The sequence below is a fragment of the Papio anubis genome, chromosome 11 (genome assembly GCF_008728515.1).
Source record: "Papio anubis isolate 15944 chromosome 11, Panubis1.0, whole genome shotgun sequence".
Classification (NCBI taxonomy): domain Eukaryota; kingdom Metazoa; phylum Chordata; class Mammalia; order Primates; family Cercopithecidae; genus Papio; species Papio anubis.
In genome coordinates this window covers 33,292,077-33,314,140 of record NC_044986.1, presented here as the reverse complement: position 1 = coordinate 33,314,140, position 22,064 = coordinate 33,292,077, and the positions used below count along the sequence as shown (strand labels likewise).

The 22,064-nt window shown below is 44.9% G+C and overlaps 2 protein-coding genes, 1 long non-coding RNA gene and 1 pseudogene across 7 annotated transcripts in view; 2 read left to right on the top strand and 2 right to left on the bottom strand.

Annotated features, from left to right (window-relative positions):
- Nucleotides 1–1,351: 1,351 nt before the first annotated feature.
- On the top strand, nucleotides 1,352–2,402 carry LOC101000650 (annotated as a pseudogene). The gene has a single exon (XR_651889.4). The product of XR_651889.4 is annotated as a 40S ribosomal protein S2 pseudogene (transcript).
- Nucleotides 2,403–9,080: 6,678 nt separating this feature from the next.
- Nucleotides 9,081–19,399, bottom strand: BLOC1S2 (biogenesis of lysosomal organelles complex 1 subunit 2). 4 transcript variants are annotated; one of them, XM_021943585.2, is made up of 6 exons: nucleotides 19,269–19,399; nucleotides 18,771–18,887; nucleotides 12,804–12,923; nucleotides 11,995–12,099; nucleotides 11,481–11,594; nucleotides 9,081–9,871 (listed from the first exon to the last, which is right to left on the bottom strand). In XM_021943585.2, exons 1-5 carry the CDS (start codon nucleotides 19,321–19,323, stop codon nucleotides 11,482–11,484), a joined length of 510 nt encoding a protein of 169 aa, XP_021799277.1. In that variant the 5' UTR covers nucleotides 19,324–19,399; the 3' UTR covers nucleotides 9,081–9,871; nucleotide 11,481. The 4 variants fall into 4 exon arrangements, with proteins under 4 accessions (XP_021799277.1, XP_003904169.1, XP_009213419.1 ...); XM_003904120.4 differs by lacking the exon at nucleotides 11,481–11,594; XM_009215155.4 differs by lacking the exons at nucleotides 11,481–11,594; nucleotides 19,269–19,399 and adding an exon at nucleotides 18,975–19,249.
- Nucleotides 19,096–22,064, top strand: part of LOC110744161 — a 27,431-nt gene continuing 24,462 nt past the window's right edge. Inside the window, exon 1 of the long non-coding RNA XR_002524408.1 lies at nucleotides 19,096–19,180. This is a non-coding gene — a long non-coding RNA (uncharacterized LOC110744161). The remainder of the gene's footprint in view (nucleotides 19,181–22,064) is intronic.
- PKD2L1 (polycystin 2 like 1, transient receptor potential cation channel) overlaps nucleotides 20,982–22,064 on the bottom strand; it is a 44,132-nt gene continuing 43,049 nt past the window's right edge. Inside the window, 3 exon segments of the mRNA XM_021943586.2 lie at nucleotides 20,982–21,149; nucleotides 21,152–21,166; nucleotides 21,664–21,748. Of these exon segments, the coding sequence (XP_021799278.1) occupies nucleotides 21,085–21,149; nucleotides 21,152–21,166; nucleotides 21,664–21,748 (165 nt within the window). The 3' untranslated portion in view covers nucleotides 20,982–21,084.

The window sequence follows — 22,064 nt, the reverse complement described above, 5'->3', positions numbered from 1 at the left end:
GAGTACTTGAAGCGAGTGAATGGCTAAGAAGTACCGAGCAGAATGTCGGGTTCTAACCTAACCTAACCTAACCTAACCATATCGGTGTAGTGGGCAAGACAGACCCCCTCTATCCACGTTTTTTGTAAGTTTTTAACCTATCAAAAAGTTAAAAAGTTAAAAGTTAAAAGTCGGGGCGGCTAATGCCTATAATCCCAGCACTTTGGGAGGCTGGGGCGGGCGGATCACTTGAGGTCAGGCGTTCAAGACCAGCCTGGGCAACATGATGAAACTCCGTCTCTACTAAAAATACAAAAATTAGCCGGGCATGGTGGAGAATTGTCTGAACCTGGGAGGCGGAGGTTGCAGTGAGTCAAGATCGTGCCATTGCACTCCAGCCTGGACAAGAGCGAAACTCCGTCTCAAATTAAAAAAAAAAAAAAAAAGTTAAAAGAATAATGGCTATTACCTTGATTCATAAGTCTCAGCATGTTGCCAAATTTGCTTGTGTTTCCTTTCTCTCAAAGTGCCCAAACCCTTCCATTCTCACTGGATCATTTGAAAGTAAAGTGCAGGCAGGGCGCGGTGGCTCACGCCTATAATCCCAGCGTTTTTGGGAGATTGAGACCATCCTGGCTAACACGGTGAAACCCCGTCTCTACTAAAAATACAAAAGATTAGCCGGGCGGGGTGGCACGTGCCTGTAGTCCCAGCTACTAGGGAGGCTGAGGCAGGAGAATCGCTTGAACCCAGGAGGCGGAAGTTGCAGTGAGCCGAGATCACGCCACTTCACTCCAGCCTGGGAGACAGAGAGAGACTCCGTCTCAAAAATAAAATAAAAAAAAAAATAAAGTGCAGACAACAGGAATACATCTGCATGCATCTCCTAAGATTAGGACATCCTCCGACATAACCATCATACTATTAATACAGCTACGAAAATTAACATTAATTATTCAATATTATCTAATATACATCCATATTTAAAGTTCTCCATTTGTCCCCCCAAATTGATTTTATATTTGGGGCTTGTTTTGATTCGGATCCAATCAAGTTTCACACTTGCATTTGGTTCTGTCTCTAGTTTATTTTAATCTACAAAAGCCCTCCTACCTATTTGGTTTTAGTTTTTGTAATACTGACTTTTTTGAAGGGTTCAGGCCAAGTGGTAGCAAACAAGTGTGTAAGGAAATGGAAACAATAGAGAGATCCTGACGACTGAGGGGAAGGAAAGACTCATCAAGGACATCTAAATAATTCAAAATTAATTAAAACATAAGATTAAAGAAGAACTACAGGCCAGGCACAGTGGCTGATGCCTGTAATCCCAGCACTTTGGGAGGCTAAGGCGGGAGGTTCACTTGAGAACAGGAGTTCAAGGCCAACCTGGGCAACATAGCGAGACCTCATCTCTACTACAAATTTTGAAAGAGAAAAAAAAGTGCTTCTTCTCCGAGAAAACACCAAATGGTGGATGACGCTGGTGCAGCAGGGGGACCTGGAGGCCCTGGGATGGGGAACGGCGGTGGCTTCCGTAGAGGTTTCAGCAGTGGCATCCGGGGCCGGGGCCGGGGTCGCGGCCGTGGACGGGGCCAGGGCCGAGGCCGCGGAGCTTGCGGAGGCAAGGCCGAGGATAACGAGTGGATGCCGGTCACCAAGCTGGGCCGCTTGATCAAGGACATGAAGATCAAGTCCCTGGAGGAGATCTACCTCTTCTCCCTGCCCATTAAGGAATCAGAGATCATTGACTTTTTCTTGGGTGCCTCTCTCAAGGACCAGGTTTTGAAGATTATGCCGGTGCAGAAGCAGACCCGTGCTGGCCAGCACACCAGGTTCAAGGCGTTTGTTGCTATCGGGGACTACAATGGCCACGTCAGCCTGGGTGTTAAGTGCTCTAAGGAGGTGGCCACCACCATCCGTGGGGTCATCATCCTGGCCAAACTCTCCATTGTCGCCGTGCGCAGAGGCTGGGGGGGGGGGAACAAGATGGGCAAGCCCCACACTGTCCCTTGCAAGGTGACAGGCCACTGCAGCTCTGTGCTGGTGTGCCTCATCCCTGCACCCAGGGGCACTGGCATCCTCTCAGCGCCTGTGCCCAAGAAGCTGCTCATGATGGCTGGTATCGATGACTGCTACACCTCAGCCCAGGGCTGCACTGCCACCCTGGGCAACTTCGCCAAGGCCACGTTTGATGCCATCTCTAAGACCTACAGCTACCTGACCCCTGACCTCTGGAAGGAGACTGTATTTACCAAGTCTCCCTATCAGGAAATCACTGACCACCTTGTCAAGACCCACACCAGAGTCTCCGTGCAGTGGACCCAGGCTCCAGCTGTGGCTACAACATAGGGTTTTTATACAAGAAAAATAAAGTGAATGAAACCTGAAAAAAAAAAAGTTAGCTGGACATGGTGGGTATGCCTATACTCCCAGCTACTCCAGAGGCTGAAGTTGGGGGATCACTTGAGTCCAGGAGATGGAGGCTTCAGTGAGCTATTACCTTGCCACTCCTCTCCAGTCTGGGTGACAGAGCAAGCCCTGTCTCCAAAACCAAACAAAACTACAAAGTTCTGGCTTCTCCCACAGCCTGCAAGCCTTCTTTTTTGTTTCTTCCCTCATAAACACTGATGGCTCTGCTTTGCTGGCACGTAAGCATGCATTTTTTCCTAATCTTTGGATAATACAACACCGCCCAGGAGTGGCACTCAAGACTGAATCTTGAAGAAGAGTAGAAGTTTGCCAAACATGAGCAGGTAATAATTCCCAGAAAAGGATGCAAAAGTAAGATATAAAAACTCATCCGTATTGAAAAATCAAAAGACTCCATGAAAGACTGTTAGAAATAATAAACGGGCCGGGCGCGGTGGCTCAAGCCTGTAATCCCAGCACTTTGGGAGGCCGAGACGGGCGGATCACGAGGTCAGGAGATCGAGACCATCCTGGCTAACACAGTGAAACCTCGTCTCTACTAAAAATACAAAAACTTAGCCGGGCGAGGTGGCGGGCGCCTGTAGTCCCAGCTACTCGGGAGGCTGAGGCAGGAGAATGGCGTAAACCCGGGAGGCGGAGCTTGCAGTGAGCTGAGATCCGGCCACTGCACTCCAGCCTGGGTGACAGAGCGAGACTCCGTCTCAAAAAAAAAAAAAAAAAAAAAAAAAAAAAGAAATAATAAACGAATTCAGTAAAAGTTGCAGGATACCAAATCAACATGCAAAAATCAGTAGCATTTATATGCACCAACAGCAAACAATCTGAAAAAGAAATCAAGAAAGCAATCTCATTTACAATAGCTACCAAAGAATATAAACTACGTAGGAATCAATTTAACCAAAGAAGTGAAAGATCTATAAAAGGAAAACTAAAAAACTGATGAAAGCAACTAAAGAGGACACACACACAAAAAGGAAACATATTCCATGCTTATGGATTAGAATAATTAGGCGGGAAGATCACAAGGTCAGGAGATCGAGACCATCCTGACTAACACGGTGAAACCCCGTCTCTACTAAAAATACAAAAAAAATTAGCCAGGCATGGTGGCGGGCGCCTGTAGTCCCAGCTACTCGGGAGGCTGAGGCAGGAGAATGGCGTGAAGCTGGGAGGCGGAGCTTGCAGTGAGCCGAGATCGCGCCGCTGCCCTTCAGCCTCCAGCCTGGGCAACAGAGGGAGAGTCCGTCTCAAAAAAAAAAAAAAAAAAGACAACACTACCTAAAGCAATTTACAGATCAATCCAATCCCTATCAAAATACAAATGGCATTCTCTACAGCAAGGATCCCCAACCCCCGGGCTATGGAACAGTACCCATCTGTAGCCTGTTAGGAACCAGGATGCACAGCGGGAGGTGAGCGGTGGCCAAGTGAGAATAACCGCCTGAGCTCACTTCCTATCAGATCAGTGGTGGTGCCAGATTCTTACAGAGGCTGGAACCCTGTTGTGAACTGCCCATGCGAGGGTTCTAGGGCGCTGAGCACCTTACAAGAATCTGATGCCTGATGATCTAAGATGGAACAGTTTCATCCCCAAACCATCCTCCATCCCTACATTCAGCTCTCTTTTTCTAATGTAAATGTCATGTATGATAGTTTGTTGTTTTGTTTTGTTTTTGTTTTTATTTGAGACGGAGTCTAGCTCTGTCGCCCAGCCTGGAGTGCAGTGGCGCTATCTCGGCTCACCGCAAGCTCCGCCTCCCGGCTTCGCGCCATTCTCCTGCCTCAGCCTCCAGAGGAGATGGGACTACAGGTGCCCGCCACCACCCCCGGCTAATTTTGGTTTTGTATTTTTAGTGGAAACGGGGTTTCACCGTGTTAGCCAGGATGGTCTTGATCTTCTTGACCTCGTGATCTGCCCGCCTCGGCCTCCCAAAGTGCTGGGATTGCAGGCGTGAGTCACCGCGCCCGGCCACGATAGTGACATCAGAACTGTTTTGTAAAGCGAAGTGGGATAGATGTGGCACACACCAGCCACGGTTTCCACCGTCCCCAGAGCGTGGAGAGGCGGCGCCACTGCTCTCAAGGTTAATGACAACTCAGTAAAGCACTGCTCTTATTTTTGCAGTCTTCAATTTGAGAAAGGTGAGAAATAATGTTTTCAATAAATATGGTTCATACCATTAAAAAAAAAAAAATCCCCCCACGTCCATGGAAAAATTGTCTTCCACAAAAGCGGTCCCAGGTGCCAAAAAGGTTAGGGACTGCTGCTCCAAAGAAATAGAAATAGAAAAAAAATCCTAAAATCTATATGGAACCACAAGAGACCCCAAAGAGCCAAAGCAATCCTGAGCAAAAAGCACAAAGCTGAAGGCATGATGCTACCCAACCTAAAAATCTACTACAAAACTATAGTAACCCAATCAGTATGGTACTGACATAAAAATAGACACATAGACCAATGGAACAGAATAGAAAACTCACATATAAATACATGCATTTACAACCAACTCATTCTAGTCAGTACCGAAAGTACAAAGGTGCCAAGAACATACAATGAGGAAAGGACAATCTCTTCAATAAATGATTCTTGAAGAACTGGATAGCCCTAAACTGAAGAATGAAACTCAACTCTCTCTCTCACCATATACAAAAATCACATCAAAATGGATTAAAGGGCCGGGCACGGTGGCTCAAGCCTGTAATCCCAGCACTTTGGGAGGCCGAGACGGGCGGATCACGAGGTCAGGAGATCAAGACCATCCTGGCTAACACGGTGAAACCCCGTCTCTACTAAAAAATACAAAAAACTAGCCGGGCGAGGTGGTGGGGGTCTGTGGTCCCAGCTATTCCGGAGGCTGAGGCAGGAGAATGGTGTAAACCCGGGAGGTGGAGCTTGCAGTGAGCTGAGATCTGGCCACTGTACTTCAGCCTGGGCGACAGAGCGAGACTCCGTCTCAAAAAAAAAAAAAAAAAAAAAAAGGATTAAAGACTTAAATTAAGACCTCAAACTACGAAGCTACCAGAAGAAAACACTGGGGAAATGTTCCAAGACATTGATCTGGGCAAAAATTTTTTTGTATATGACTTCAAAAGTACAGGCAACAAAAGCAAAAATAGACTAATAGGATTATATCAAACTAAAAAGCTCTGCACAGCAAAGGAAACAATCAACAAAGTGAAGAGACAACCCACAGAATGGAAGAAAATATTTGCAAACTATCCATCTGATAAGGGATTAATAACCAGAATAAATAAAACAAGGAGCTCAAACAACTCAATAGGAAAAAAAACCCACAAATAATCCTATCTTAAAATGGGCAAAGCCATATGTGGTGGTGCTTGCCTGTAGTCCCAGCTATTCGGGAGGCTGAAGCAGGCAGTGTTTTTTTTGGTGGGGGGGCGGGGGTGGGGGAATGGAATCTCACTCTATCACCCAGGTTGGAGTGCAGTGGTGCAATCTCAGCTCACTGCAACCTCCACCTCCGGGGTCCAAGTGATTCTCCTGCCTCAGCCTCCCAAGTAGCTGGGATTACAGTGCTCACCATCATGCCCGGCTAATTTTTTGTATTTTTAGTAGAGATGGGGTTTCACTATGTTGGCCAGGCTGGCCTTGAACTCCTGACCTCAGATGGTCCACCTACTCAGCCTTCCAAAGTGCTGGGATTACAGGCCTCAGTCACTAAGCCCAGCCCCAGGAAGACCGTTTGAGTCCAGTTTGATTCCAGCATACACAACATAACGAGAACTCATGTCTTAAAAAAAAAAAAAAAAGCCGGTATGATGTCAAGCCTGTAATCCCAGCACTTTGGGAGGCCGGCCGAGATTGAATCCTGCAGATCCAGGAGATAAGACTATCCTGGCTAACATGGTGAAACCCGTCTCTACTAAAAATACAAAAACTAGCGTGGTGGCGGCCTGTAGTCTCAGCCCAGGGAGGCTGAGGCGGGAGAATGGCGTGAACCGAGGCCCGGAGCTTGCAGTGAGCGAGATCACGCCACTGCACTCCAGCCTGGGAGCACAAGCGAGACTCCGTCTCAAAAAAAAAAAAAAAAAAAAAAAAAGGAGGCGGGGCAAAAGATCAAAATAGACATTTCTCAAGACATACAAATGGCCAACAGCTATAAGAAAAAATGCTCAACATCACTAATCATCAGAGAAACGCAAATCAAAACCACAACAAGGTATCACCTCATCCCACTTAAAATTTCCTATCAAGAAGACAGGAATTCACAGATGCTGGCAAGGATGCAGAGAAAGAGGAACTCTTATACACAGTTGGTGGGAATGTAAATTAGCACAGCCACTATGGAAAATTGTATGGAGTTTCCTCCAAAAACTAAAAATAGAACTACAATATGATCCAGCAAATTCCACTATTGGGTATGTGTCCAAAAGAAAGGAAATCAATATTATCAAAGACATATATGCACTCTTATGTTTATTGCGACACTACTCACAATAGCTAAAATATGGAATCAACCTAAGTGCCCATCAGTGGAGGAATGGGTAAAGAAAATGTGGTATATATACACAATGGAATATTATTCAGCCATAAAAGGAATGAAATTCTGTCATTCTCAGCAACATGGATGAAACTGGAGGTCATTGTGTTAACTGAACTAAGCCAAGCACAGAAAAGACAAATATTACATGTTCTCACTCACATATGGGAGCTAAAAAAGTGGATCTCATGGAGATGGAGGTAGATTGATGGTTACCAGAGGCCAGGAAAGGTAGTGGGGATGTGAGGATGAAGAGTTTGATTAGTGGACACAACTACAGAAGAAATAAGACCTATGATAGATCAGAAGAGTGATTATAGCTAATGTTAATCTATTGTACATTTCAAAATAGGTAGAAGAGAATAATTCAAATAATGTTCCTAGCATAAAGACAAAATAAATATTAAGGTGATGGATATCCCAATAACTCTGATTTAATATTTATACATTATATACATGTATTAAATTATCACATGTACTCTGAAAATACATACATTTATTACATATCAATATAAAAACCTCATCCATGAAATTCTGTATTATCTTTGCAACTTTCCTGTAAATCTCAATCTATTCTAAAAAAGTTTATGAAAACTCATCCATGGGAATTTAAGGTGGCTAAAGATAGCTGAACACAGTGTAACAGGAAATAAAAACTTTAAAAAAATAGATCAATATGGCTGGGCGCAGTGGCTCATGCCTGTAATCCCAGCACTTTGGGAGGCCGAGGTGGGTGGATCATTTGAGGTCAGGAGTTCGAGACCAGCCTGGCCAACGTGGTGAAACCCCATCTCTACTGAAAATACAAAAATTAGCCTGGCATGGTGGTAGGCACCTGTAATCTCAGCTACCCGGGAGGCAGAGGCAGGAGAATCACTTGAACCTGGGAGACAGAGGTTGCTGTGAGCTGATATTGCACCAGTGCACTCCAGCCCGGGCAACAGAGCGAGACTTCGTCTAAAGAAACAAAAAAAGATCAATACATGCATGGAAAAGGAAAAGGGTTGGAAGGGGTAAGACTGATTCTATGTTGAGATGGTAGAGTTACAGTTTAATTCCTCTTTTTTTATTTTCTATAATGGGAGAAAATAATATACATATTACAACTTCTAAAAAGATGTTTAAATAGGGCCTTATGTTAGGCATGGTGGTTCATGCCTACAATCCCAGCACTCTGGCAGCCTGTGGTAAAAGAATCACTTGAGGCCAGTTCAAGACCAGCCTGGACAACATAGTGAGACTCCATCTGTATAAAAAATAATTAGCAAGGCATGGTGGAGCATGTTGGTAGTCCTAGCTATTCAGGAGGCTGAGGTGGGAGGATCTGTTGAGCCCAAGAGGTCAAGACTGTAGTGAGCTATTATCACACCACCACACTCCAGCCCGGGTGACAATAGAGACCCTGTCTATAAACAAACGAAAAAACATAAGGGACTTGTATGTGTAATGAAAGTCTAGTTTTTTCAAACAGGCCATGATACGTCACTATAGGGTTCTAAGCAGGAGTAATAGGGCCAGTTTATATATATATATATATATATATATTTTTTTTTTTTTTTTTTAAGACGGAGTCTCGCTCTGTCGCCCAGGCTGGAGTGCAGTGGCGCGATCTCGGCTCACTGCAAGCTCCGCCTCCCGGGTTCACGCCATTCTCCTGCCTCAGCCTCCCGAGTAGCTGGGACTACAGGTGCCCGCCACCGCGCCCAGCTAATTTTTTCTGTTTTTAGTAGAGACGGGGTTTCACCGTGGTCTCGATCTCCTGACCTTGTGATCCGCCCGCCTCGGCCTCCCAAAGTGCTGGGATTACAGGCGTGAGCCACCGCGCCCGGCCAGTTTATATTTTTAAGACTGCTCTGGCAGCAGTGTGGAGGGTGGTATGGAGGGACAGTTAAGATGAGAAGAGCCCACAGCAACAGTCCAGAAGAACAGAGGATAAATGATGACCATCTGGAACAGAGGGGAAACGACAGAAACAGAAGTAAGAAACTCTTTGGGATATGTAATTGGGGACCTCCGACACCTCAGCTGCTAATGTTGTGTTCTGGGTAAGGCTGCCTATCTTTCAACCTAGACTGGTCAGTCAGTATGTCCCATTGTCTGATGTCTTTAGTGTGAAAAGAAGTCGATTAGGTCCCTAAGATCCCCCCCGATCCACACACACAGTAGGAAGGCATTTTATAAAATCCTTTATTTTATAAGTGGCAATCCTCAACTCCCCACCCAACACGTAAACACACATACCCATCTAGTCTTTGTTTTCATCACATTTCCAAAACTGGCCACATGTCAATCTGACTCACACAGAAAATAAACAAGAGGGGCCCATCACATATGCCAAGTTATCAATACTCCTTTCACCATTTCTGCTCAATCTAGAAGACTCAGCTTGGAATTATTTTAACATTTTATGTTATTTGCAATATTATGGAAAAGTAAGTTACCAACATTCACAAGGTGATAAGCTGCAAAGAACAAGTTTGTTTTCCTTTTTAAATTTAGAATCTTGTTTACAATACATTAGCATCATTAACAGAAAAAACAGCCATTTACATAGTAACTCAAAAACCAGCCACTTAAGAAAATAATGTAGTAATCAACCACTACCAGAGAAAATAGGTCCTCTCATTTGATTTTACTGGTAAGCCCAGCTGTTTTCTGAACTTTGTGAGAGTCTCTGTCCTGAATATGGTAAAGCATTCAAGTAAAAGGTAGGGAGTTGTAAGTGTGAGATTCTGAGGGATTCTGCCTCAAAGAAGGTTCAGGAATAGCCACAGTCCTCCAGTTTACTCTAACGTTGAGATGTTCCTGGGATGACCAGCATAGTTTCCTTTTGAGGAGTTTTCACAATTCATCAGCCTCAGGATTCAGGTTTTATAAGACATTCTTCCACATTAAAAAAAAAGACTCTGTCCCATAAAAATAAGTTTCTCATCGCTTCTCCAGCTTCTTGTACTTGGCTTCTGTGAGGGATGAGGGAGAGTTACATCTTTGAAAACTGGCTCTTACAAAGACAGTTTTTAGTTAGCATTTCCAGTCAAGTTAAAAAAAATACGTATTATATTGCTAAAAATCTATTAGCTTCTATCTCATCATCTGTCCAAATATACAGATCATTGATCTATAAAACTTGGAATAAGAATTCAAGCACAGACACTCAGAATCGAGAGCCTAACACAGGTTCACGAAGTCCTAACCCTGTCAATAGCACCTGCTTAGACAGCTCCATCAGGATGGGGCAGATCTGTCACTTGACCTATCGGGAGCCTTACTAAAAAACTGCCTCTCTCAGCACTGTCCCAGGTGCCCTCTGGAACCAGACTGGAACCTCAGGAAGTATAAATGTATGTTTCCTCTTTTATGTTCTTATCCTTACACCTTACTCCAGGAAAGCAATTTTGAAAGATACAGAGATTTAAAAGGCCATCAAATAAGCCTCTTACTGTGACATCCCATTTTTCTATTAAAACCATGAAAGCACCTGGTTTCACAATTTTAACAGAAAAAGGGACTCTGTCACAAATGGTTACTGTGAACCAAGATACCTTCTACATGGTAAGGTTACCCCTGCCTTCTACACAGTAAGGTTCACAGTAATCATTGGCTAAATGTAACGGTAGAAAATAAAACTGATTGTTAATCACCACCCATATCAAATCCCAGCCTACTACAAACTACTCTCTTGAAGTAGTCAGCCCTTGTTAAATGATGAAAATAAAATAATCTATAAATGTTATCTAGGACAAAAACAAACTCAGGCCAGATGTGATGGCTCAGGCCTGTGATTCCAGCTACTTGAGAGGCTGAGGTGGGAGGACTGCTTGAGGCCATGAGTTTGAGACCAGCCCGGGCAACACAGCAGGGCCTTGTTTCAAGAACAAATTTTTTAAAGTAGCTGGATGCGAAGGTGCACACCTGTAGTCCCAGCTACTCAGGAGGCTGAGGCAGGAGGATCACTAGAGCCCAGGAGTTCAAGGCTATAGTGAGCTATGATCACGCCACTGCACCCTAGCCTGGGTGACACAGCAAGGCCTCATCTCTTATAAAAACAAAACAAAACAAGACAACAACAAAAAAACAAAAAAACACTAAATTCTTTACTTTTAACCATGTATGTAAGAGCCAGAGCCAGTTAGTAAGCCACAAGCACTAAAAGTACCAGTTTCTTCCCCAAAGGAAAAGTGATCTTTCAAGAAAATCCTCAACTGACTATTTGTTTAAGACATATTTATCTACATTATTAAAGGTGCTTCTGCCTTCTCAACTATAAGTAAGAACTTGAGCTTTGTAAGCAAACAGACCTGCTTAGAAATATGGCTCTTACATGTACTGACTTTGTGTCCTTAAGCAACTACTCATCTCCTTAAACCAGTTTCCTTGCCTACAAAATAGGGATAAAAATCATGTACTTAAGCCGGACGTGGTGGCTCATGCCTGTAATCCCAGCACTTTGGGAGGCTGAGGCAGGTGTATCACAAGGTCAGGAGTTCAAGACCAGCCTGGCCAACATGGTGAAACCCCGTCTCTACTAAAAACACAAAAAACAAAACAAAACAAAAATCATGTACTCACCTCACAGATTATTGGGAAGATAAAACACACAATACAGGCCAGGTCGAGGTAGGCAGATCACCTGAGCTTGGGAGATCGAGACCAGCCTGACAACATGGAGAAACCCCGTCTCTACTAAAAATACAAAATTAGCCGGGCATGGTGGCGGGCCTGTAATCCCAGCTACTCCGCGGGGCTGAGGCAGGAGAATCGCTTGAACCCAGGAGGTGGAGGTTGCGGTAAGCCGAGATCGCACCATTGCACTCCAGCTTCGGTAACAAGAATGAAACCCGTCTCAAAAAAAAACAAAACAAAAAATAAACATAATACATGTAAAGCACTAAGAACAGTGCCTGATATATCATTAAGTAATCAGGAAATGTTGTTTTTATTAATACAATAATAAATTACTAAGGTTTTGTGAAGGTTAATAGATCACTGTAGGCACACCATAAATGTTAACTATTACGTTTACTAAGGACATGCTGGCAAGAGGCACTCTTTATTATATCAAAACAAAAATAAAAACGGTTACCCAGTTTTTTTGAATATGCATCCAACTTGTAAGCTGCCTGCTCAAGAGCTGCTACCTGCTCTTCAATGACATTGATCTGATCCAGATAAGGCTGTAGTCCAGCATCTTTAAAAACAAAGAAAAAAACTCATGTTTATATGGTTTTATCAACAAGGAATATAGGAAAAGAGTGGAAAAGTAATAATGCTAGTGTCTCTCCAGCTATGCTAAGACAGATTAGGTGGAATGACATGATTCTGACCACTAGCAGGGCAGGTGCTTTAGAAGACAGTAGCTAGTTGATCAGCCTCAACTGTGGCCCAGACTTAGTGTCTCTCATCTACTAATTTTCCATTCTTTTCAATTTCTTGCTCCTCGAGCAATATTTCCATTACTGATTCTGTTTCTTGGGTACTCCCATACCAAGAAAGAGTACCCTAGAGACAAGGAACACAAAAATAATAAATCAATGGAAAAAATATATTCGATTACTCTAAATTAGTGTTTTCCATTATAGAGTTTTTGGTTTTCTGCTTATAGAGTAATCCTTTATGGATTTGTAAATCAGTTCATTAGAATCTGGCCACCCCTCCTTCGCCCCCTCCCTTCCAGGAATAAACTGATAAAATCAAGATTTAGAAGCAAAAATAACCATACCAACAAAACATGCTAATCCTCAGAATGGAAGAGATTCATCTTAAATTTGGAATTCATTTTAGAAAACAAGCTCCCACGAGACAAGGATGTCATGTTCCCTCCTCTTCTCCATGGCCCCAAGCACAAAAGAACATTAAATACAAACATGTTTAATTAAAAATATTATTACTTACATTTCTGGTTTAAGTCCTTTAAATTCCTACTAATGTTTATAGCAATATCTTTCATTTCAAGATACTTCAAGCTGGTGAGTTTATTCATATTTTCCAGGAGCTTATAGTCTTCACTGGTGGCTTGAAAATTAAACAGATGTAATGCCTTTAAGATTTGTCTTAGATCATTAGAATGTGGAGTATAGGCTAAGTGGTAGTTCAAGGCAGGACCAAGGAAGTGTCGATGGAGTGGGCCACTTTTGATCTATGATATTTATAACTCAGCTATGTACTCTGAAAGTCTCAGTAGAAATTCAGGCAACAATCAGAAAATTATTTAAACCAAACAAGATCCAGAAGGTTCAGGATCATGGTTACAAAGGGAAATAATAAACTCATGTCCTAAGAAAAGGGAGGTAAAATAGTCTTGGTACTTCTACAGCATGAAAACATTTAACATACATACATATAATATACATACTATCAGGCCGGGCGCGGTGGCTCATGCCTGTAATCCCAGCACTTTGGGAGGCCAAGGTGGGTGACCACGAGGTCAGGAGTTCAAGGCCAACCTGGCCAAGATAGTGAAACCCCATCTCTACTAAAAATACAAAAAATTAGCCAGGCGTGGTGGCAGGCACCTGTAATCTCAGCTACTCAGAAGGCTGGGGCAGAGAATTGCTTGAATCCAGGAGGCGACGGTTGCAGTGAGCCAAGATCGCACCACTGCACTCCAGCCTGGGCAAGAGAGTGAGACTCCATCTCAAAAAAAAAAAAAAAAAATGTGTATATATATATGTGTGTGTGTATATATATATATATGTGTGTACACACAAACACACACACACACACAATCAGCTAGGACCTCACTACTTCTTAGTTAGCTCATTTATTACCATGTATAATTCTATATTGCATTTTATGCAGTGACATTTCCAAACCATCTGTCTACTTCTCATATCCTCAGTTCTTTCCCTATCCCCATTCAAAGCAAATGGCCTCTACTCTAACTTTCCCAAAGGCCAAGTCTATTAACATAAGCTGCTTCAACCTCTCTGCCTTACTTCTTTTGTTTTTTGTTTTTCTCTCTGCCTTACTTCTAAACTTCTCTGGATCTTAATATCTTTCCAAGAGGCAGAAGTGTTCCTATTCTTGCCAAGACAACGCCCTCCTCTTGTGGCCTTGATCCCAAACACTTCTACTTCTTCAGGGCCTCTCTTCAATCATCTCCTTTCACTTGCACTTCCAAATTCTCCCTCTCTCCTGGCACCTTCCTCTCTATATAGCAATATATTCAGATTTCCTCCAGCTCAAAAGCACTCTCTCTATTCTGCTACACCTATATCATTTGCTCAGTAAAGCAAAGGAGCTTCGCTGCTAAACAATTTGAAAAAGTAGCTGACACTCACTACATCCTCTTCCTTAACATTTACTTGCATATACCCTTGCAGTCTGGTCTTTGGCCCTACCATCCAGAGATTACATGTTCCAAGGTCATCAGTGCCCTGCTAACCACCAAATCTATGGCATTTGCTCAGTTCTTGTTTGTTTGTTTGTTTTTTTGAGACGGAGTCTCACTGTGTCTCCCAGGCTGCAGTGCAGTGGCGTGATCTCGGCTCACTGCAAGCTCCGCCTCCCGGGTTCACGCCATTCTCCCGCCTCAGCCTCCCAAGTAGCTGGGACTACAGGCGCCCGCCACCGTGCCCGGCTAATTTTTTGTATTTTTAGTAGAGACGGGGTTTCACCATGTTAGCCAGGATAGTCTCGATCTCCTGACCTCGTGATCCACCCGCCTCGGCCTCCCAAAGTGCTGGGATTACAGGCTTGAGCCACCGCGCCTGGCCATTGCTCAGTTCTTATCCTCTTAAACCTCTCATTGTCTTGGACATTACTGATCTCTTTCTCTTTGAGAAATGCTCATTTCTTTTGGCTGCTACAGCATTGTACTATACCGATTTTCTAATCTCTAACTGCTCTTCTTAGATTTCTATGCCAGATCCTTTCTTTTTTTTTTTTTTTTTTTTTTTTTTTTGAGACGGAGTTTTGCTCTGTAGCCCGGGCTGGAGTGCAGTGGCCGGATCTCAGCTCACTGCAAGCTCCGCCTCCAGGGTTCCCGCCATTCTCCTGCCTCAGCCTCCGGAGTAGCTGGGACTACAGGCGCCCGCCACCTCGCCCGGCTAGTTTTTTGTATTTTTAGTAGAGACGGGGTTTCACCGTGTTAGCCAGGATGGTCTCGATCTCCTGACCTCGTGATCCGCCCGTCTCGGCCTCCCAAAGTGCTGGGATTACAGGCTTGAGCCACCGCGCCCAGCCTGCCAGATCCTTTCTTATCAGACCCCCTTAACTATCAGCGCTCAACTTTTTCTCAGCTGTAACAGGTAACTGATGTTTATGTGGGTAGCACATACCTATGGGTATTCCCAGGATTATGCTAGAAACTAGCATAGTTTAAGAGGAAATATCAATTTACTCTTAAATTCAATAAAGCATGTGTGCAAGTAATAATAATCATAAGAAAAGAACAATTTGCTTAAAATTGATTATATAATAAATCATTTGGAAACCTAGGTACGTTAAGTGTTATTAAAAACAAATTAAGTGCACCATATACACATTCCCTGACATTTTAGCCTAGGCTCTCTTACCTACTTCTAAGCTCTTCCTTGGCAATCTCATCCTGCACAGCCTCCAATCGCACCACTATGAAAGTGACTCTGAAATCTGTTTCTTGTGCTCTGATCAGTCTCTGAGCTCTGGAATCCAATGTATAAGTCACCTGAGTTCCCTAGTTACATCAACAAGCAGTCAACCCAAAACTGAAAATATTTTCACACTAAACATGGTTCCTCTTTCCAGCTATTTTGGCTGATGGCACCACCCAGGCTTAAAACCTCAGATACATTTTGGTCTGCTTCCATCCCTCAGTATCTACTTAATCAAGTCCTATACAGTCCACTTCTGTAATGTTCTTGCACCCATGCTCTCCATTCCTTTTACCACCACTCTGCCTCAGATCATCATTACTTTTCTTTTATTATTATTAGATTACTTGGAGCATGTAACCTTTGGATGGTAGGGGACAAGACAAGACTACAAGGATGGAGTCGTGCTATGTTGCCCAGGCTGGTCTTGAACTACTGGCCTCAAGCAATCCTCCTGCCTCCCAAAGTGCTAGGATTACAGGCATGAGCCACAGTGCCTGGTCCTCTATTACTTTTCATCTGAATTATTGCTCATCTCTCTCTGTTCTCTCTCCCCCATATCTATACTCTCATATTTATACTGCTATCAAATTAGTCTCTCTAAAACAAAGATCACGGCTAGGCATTGCACCTCACACCTGTAATCCCAGCACTTTGGGAGGCCAAGGTCGGCGGATCACTTGAGGTGAGGAGTTTGAGTCCAGCCTGGCCAACATGGAGAAACCCCATCTCTACTAAAAGTACTAAAAAATTAGCCAGGCGTGGTAGCATGTGCCTATAATCCCAGCTACTCGGGAGGCTGGGACAGGAAAATTGCTTGAACCGGGGAGACAGAGGTTGCAGTGAGCCAGGATTGTGCCACTGCATTCCAGCCTGGGCAACAAGAGTGAAAACTCCATCTAAATAAAATAAAATAAAACAGGGGTGATGTATTCAAACACCTAGAAGCCAGCAAGATAATGTAAATGAGTAAAGTAAGCCAAGTGTTTGCACATTAAATGCATAAGAAAATTATTCACTTCCACGAAGAAATATGCTTCCCCTTACTTCTTGGAATATGTGGTCCTCTTTGCCCATCATTTGCTTTACCAGTTTTGACAGAGGCATTGGTATAGAAAACCATTTCTGTACTGCTACTAATAAAAATAACAGTGATCAATGGCAGTTGACACTAGCTCTCAGTAAAGGGGAGAAAACAGGAAGTGGTAAGGGCAAATTAGATAGCACTAGTCCTTTTAAAAGAGGCAGCTGCTCAGCTCTAGTCAATTATAGTTGAAAGAATGCAGGGGCTAGTAGCGCCAAATCTTTGGAATTGTTAAAGGGAAGCCAAAGGTCTACATTTTGTTACCTGGTTTCTCTTGCTCAAAATAACAAACAAATAAATAATCAGGCTGATAACTTAGAGAGTCACAGCTGGGCACAGTGGCTCATACCTGTAATCCCAGCATCTTGGGAAGCTGAGGCGTTAGGATCACTTGAGGCCATTAGTTCAAGACCAGCTTGGGCAACGGAGCAGACCTCGTCTCTATTATTTATTTATTTATTTAGGACACACTCTCCCTCCATCGCCCAGGCTGGAGCACAATGGCATGATCACAGCTCACTATAACCTCCACCTCTCCGGTTCAAGTGATTCTCCCGCGTCAGCCTCCCGAGTAGCTGGGATTATAGGCATGCACCACCACACCTGGCTAATTTTTACATTTTTTTTTTTTTTTTTTTTTTTTGAGACGGAGTCTCGCTCTGTCGCCCAGGCTGGAGTGCAGTGGCCGGATCTCAGTTCACTGCAAGCTCCGCCTCCCGGGTTTACGCCATTCTCCTGCCTCAGCCTCCCAAAGTGCTGGGATTACAGGCTTGAGCCACCGCGCCCGGCCTAATTTTTACATTTTTATAGAGGCAGGGTTTCACCATGTTGACCAGGCTGGTCTGGAACTCCTGACCTCAGGTGATCCACCCACCTTGGCCTCCTGAAGTGCTGGATTACAGGCGTGAGCCACCATGCCTGGTCATATTTTAAAAATAATAATAATAAAAGAAAAGTAATGAAGAGCTCAGGCAGAGTGGTGGTAAAAGGAATGGAAAGAAGAGCATGGGAGCAAGAACATTACAGAAGTGGAATTTATAGGACTTGTTCAAGTAGATATTGAGGGATGGAAGCAGATTAAGACTGGATACCAGGCTTAAAACCAAAATAGATGGAAAGAGGATCACTTGAGCTCAGGAGTTCAAGACCAGCAGGCAATATAGTGAGACCCTGTCTCTTAAAAACAGAAAAAGAAAAAAAATTTACAGATTCACAACCCCTACTATTCTGTATCAAGCCTTTTCTCATAGATTCTCATTCACAAATTTAGCTTACAGTAATTTCCTGGGGGAAGTGAAACAATTTAATAAATGTTTTTGAGATGCTGTACTGGCCCAGACTTCACTTTCTTTCTCTTTTTTCTTTTTTTTTTTTTTTTTGAGATGGAGTCTCACTCTGTCACACAGGCTGGAACGCAAGTGGCATGATCTCAGTTCACTGCAACCTGCAACCTCCACCTCCTGGGTTCAAGCGATTCTCCTGCCTCAGCCTCCCCAGTAGCTGGGATTACAGGCGCCTGCCAACACGGCCAGCTAATTTTTGTACTTTTAGTGGAGACACGATTTCGCCATTTTGCCCAGGCTGGTCTCGAACTCCTGACCTCAAGTGATCCACCAGCGGCTTCCCAAATGCTGGGATTAAAGGTGTGAGCCACCGCGCCCGGTCCATACTTCACTTTCTGATCCTCCTCCACACATAGGTCATGTGTCCACTGGGAAACGATCAAACACTAGTCATGTCCCAAAGGGTGGGTTATCAAATCCTCAGACCAACTTAATAGGTCCCTAAATCTACAGGTCATTCCCTGTTCCTCATTTCCCTTTATCCCAGTAAACACATCTTCTGCTTTAGCCAAACACACTGCTTGCACATACCACGTCATTCACTAGTTGTATCATCTCCCCCTTTTCCACCAACAATTCCCTTCACAACCCTGCTCAAAATACACTTTCCCCAAGGAAGCACTTCTTGATTAATGTTGCTGGATATTAATTCTTTTTGTTATTGTTTTCTCATTAGTCTATGTTACAGAGGCCTGCAGAGTTGTATTCTCTTTCTCTCCCATTCATGACGTCCCCAAACTTCCAAGAGGCCTGTCTCAGGGCATGCAGGGTAGGAACGGAGCTGTAGACTGATGCTGTTAACCATCTCCCAGGCCTCTCGGGCCAAACCGCACTCGAATCAACCCAGACCCAGTCTCACCCGTCAGTTCTCCAGTCAGGTAAGTGGCCATTTTGGAGAACATGTCCCGGCAGAGCTCAGTGATGTCAGCTTCAGCAGGCTCCTTTGCTTCCTCAGCTGTCTCCACGGCGGCATCGTCTGGGCCAAGGGAGAATGACTAAGTGTCCCGCCTACACCCGGTGCTAATCCAGCCAAAACTGCCTGTTCCGACATCCCTCCACTTGCCTTCATTCCATCAAGTCGGCTCCATTCTCCATCTGCCATAATTTCAAGTCCTTCACGGCGTCCCTTCCCATCTGACACACCAACTCGCCTCCCTCGCACAGCCCCTCGCCGATACCCGGCACCGCTGCTAAACCATCCGTCACCCTGACAGGACAAACACTCGCGCGCAGACAAGTGCACTCCTCCCACCAGCCCGTTCCTGCCAGGTGAGCCAACCACACACTCAACCTCGCCCTCCCAAGATGAAGCCCCAGGCCCCCCACCGGACGCTTCCTCCTCATCCATTCCGGGTACCTCTAGCGGGCTCATCACGCCGGGTAGCCAGTACGCCCTCGGCTGCAGCCGCCATGGCTGACCCTGCACTGTTTCCGGGCCGGGGTGCTGCGCATGCGCACTGGGTGTGCCCCGCCCACCCGGATGGCCCTGCAGTCCTGCGCCTCGCAGTCCAGTCGAGCCTCAGGTCTGTGACACAGCAAAGGGTGATTCCGGAGCCGAAACTGAAGCTACGCCAGGCTGTTATGAATCGATCCACTGCCAACAGTCGCGACGTCGGGAATGAGGGCTAGCTCATCCCTACAGTCACACCCTGGAGGGATCACTCGTCTTGTACCACTCATGACCCGTCTGGGAATAGTCAACCCTGTTTGTGGCCTGCTGAACAAAACCACTAAAGACAGGTTGCCCCCTCCCATGACACTCCGCACTGGAGTTAGTCATCAAAAGATGGCTCAGGGAATCCAAAGTTTTACAGGTTGTCTCGTCCACGCTTTGGGAAACATTCAGGCATTAATCCCTGGTTCTAAATACGCTCCCTCCCAATGTCCTGGGTTAACACCAACTCACTGGCCCCTATTTCTTAAACTGCAGACAGGCATCTACTTCTCTTCAGTTGATACAGCCTTTCTTGAAGAAAGCTTGGACTGTAACTTTTTTAGAGCTGAGGATACACTCTGGTTATCTTAATTGCATTTAAACTGTTTCACAAGCCTCCTAGGTGTACGGAGTACTTAATGGGATGGGAGAACAGGAGTGAAAGAGGTAGATGAGAAGAAGTGACTGGGGAGCAATCTAAGGTGCAAAATGAGGAGGGATAAAGGCCACAGAAGAAGGGAGAGGAGATATTCAGCAGGCCTCAGGCAGGCTCCTGGACACCCAAAATCTTGGTGTAGGAGTTTCTTTTCTTATCCCTGGTTATCCTCCATCTGCACCCTCTCACCCCACCCCAATTCCAGTACACCATATACATACACACACACACCAGCTACCCCTTATCCCCAGCCCTCCTGCCCTGACTGTCTCCACTCTGAGGACTGAGTCTCACTTGTCACCTGTCCTCACTTTACCCATGGTGCAACCATAGTAGCCACTATTTCAAGCCATTCCTGTGAACCAGCAGTTCTTTTTTTTGAAACAGAGTCTCGCTCGGTCACCCAGGCTGGAGTAAAGTAGCGCAATCTCGGCTTGGCTCACTGCAACCTCCACCTCCCGAGTTCAAACAATTCTCATGCCTCGGCCTCCCAAGTAGCTGGGATTAGAGGCACACGCCACCACACCCAGCTAATTTGTTTGTGTTTTTAGTAAAGACAGGGTTTCAGCATTTTGCCCAGGCTTGTCTGGAACTTCTGGCCTGAAGTGATCCACCCATCTCAGCCTCCCAAAGTGTGGAGATTACAAACATGAGCCACCGTGCTGGGCCTAGAAGTTCTTATTTCAGGACTCCTGTGGTAGCCCAGCTCCTTCACATCACTGCACCTACTCTATACCTCCTAGAGAGCATGAACTATTCCAGCCCAGGCACATGGACGGCCCACAATTTCAGCCTTTTTTCCCTCTATGATACCAGAAGCAAATGCAAACTCCTAGTTTTCCTAAGGAGTTTTATTGATAGCCACCATGGAAACCCACATGGTCTTATGGAAGAATAATGTCAGAACCCACCACATGTTAATTCAAAGATCTCTGAATCCTGAGGTCATTTCCTTGCCTGATTCCTTTCAGGCTCCATTTTTATCTCCTGGTTGAAGCCCACTCAGTTCGCAGGTTCAGTGGACCAGGAGGCAGCCTCTTGCAGAAGATCCTTCATAGACTTTGCTCCAGGAGTGCCTCACACTTAATTCCTCTGCAACATTGGAATCTCACCACTTGAGCATCTCCTGTCCTCTAAGGCTTCCTCTGTCTTTTATAGGGAACCTCTATAGGGGAAAACGAGAAACCCATGGGTGCTAGCAACAGATCTTGGGATGCACAAAGGATAAGAATAAGATTCACTGGGAAGTAGGAAGACATGTAGATACTGCCTACTCTCTTGGTTTCTACCTTTTTCACAAACCATGGCTATCCAGGTGCTTAGGAAGAGCCATTACCCTCCCTCCCTTTATCCTGTTTGCTAATTTTTTTTTTTTTTTTTAATTAACACACAGAGCTAAGTACACAGGGAGTAAAAGGCCCAGTGGAAGATGTTATTTCACAGAGCTATGTGGCAACACACAGAAACACTGAGTCACAAGCCTAAGCATGATGCCCACCACACACACAAACATTGGCTCAAAAGGCCAGATTCTGGGTAGGGCTCAGCAGCAGCCATGACGGGACCTGTTGTCCTAGAAGTGCAGGGGATGTGGTGAGGGGGCCTGTGGGGAGGCAGAGGGAGGGGAGCCTGCTGTCTGATGCTTTAGGCCCCCTTCCTCACCACTCTCCTGCCCACCCTGGACTCCCCAGGGGTCTGGGGTCACAGCTGGGGCTGGCTGCAGGTGCTTCCAAATAGCTTGTTCCTCCTGTTGGAAGAAGAAAGGGACAAATCATTTGAATGAATAGTTTGTGTACCACTTTTCTTTTCTCTGTATCTGATTCCAGAGAACTCAGACTGCTATAGACTATGTGCATCCCTCCCAAATTCATCCGTTGAAATTGTAACCCCCAATGTGATAGTATTAGGAGGTGGGGCCTTTGGGAGGGGATTAGATAGTGAATATGTAGCACATATGAATGGGCTCATGCCTGTAATCCCAGCATTTTGGGAGGCCGAGGTGGGTGGATCACCCGAGGTCAGAAGTTCAAGACCAGCCTGACCAACATGGAGAAACCCCATCT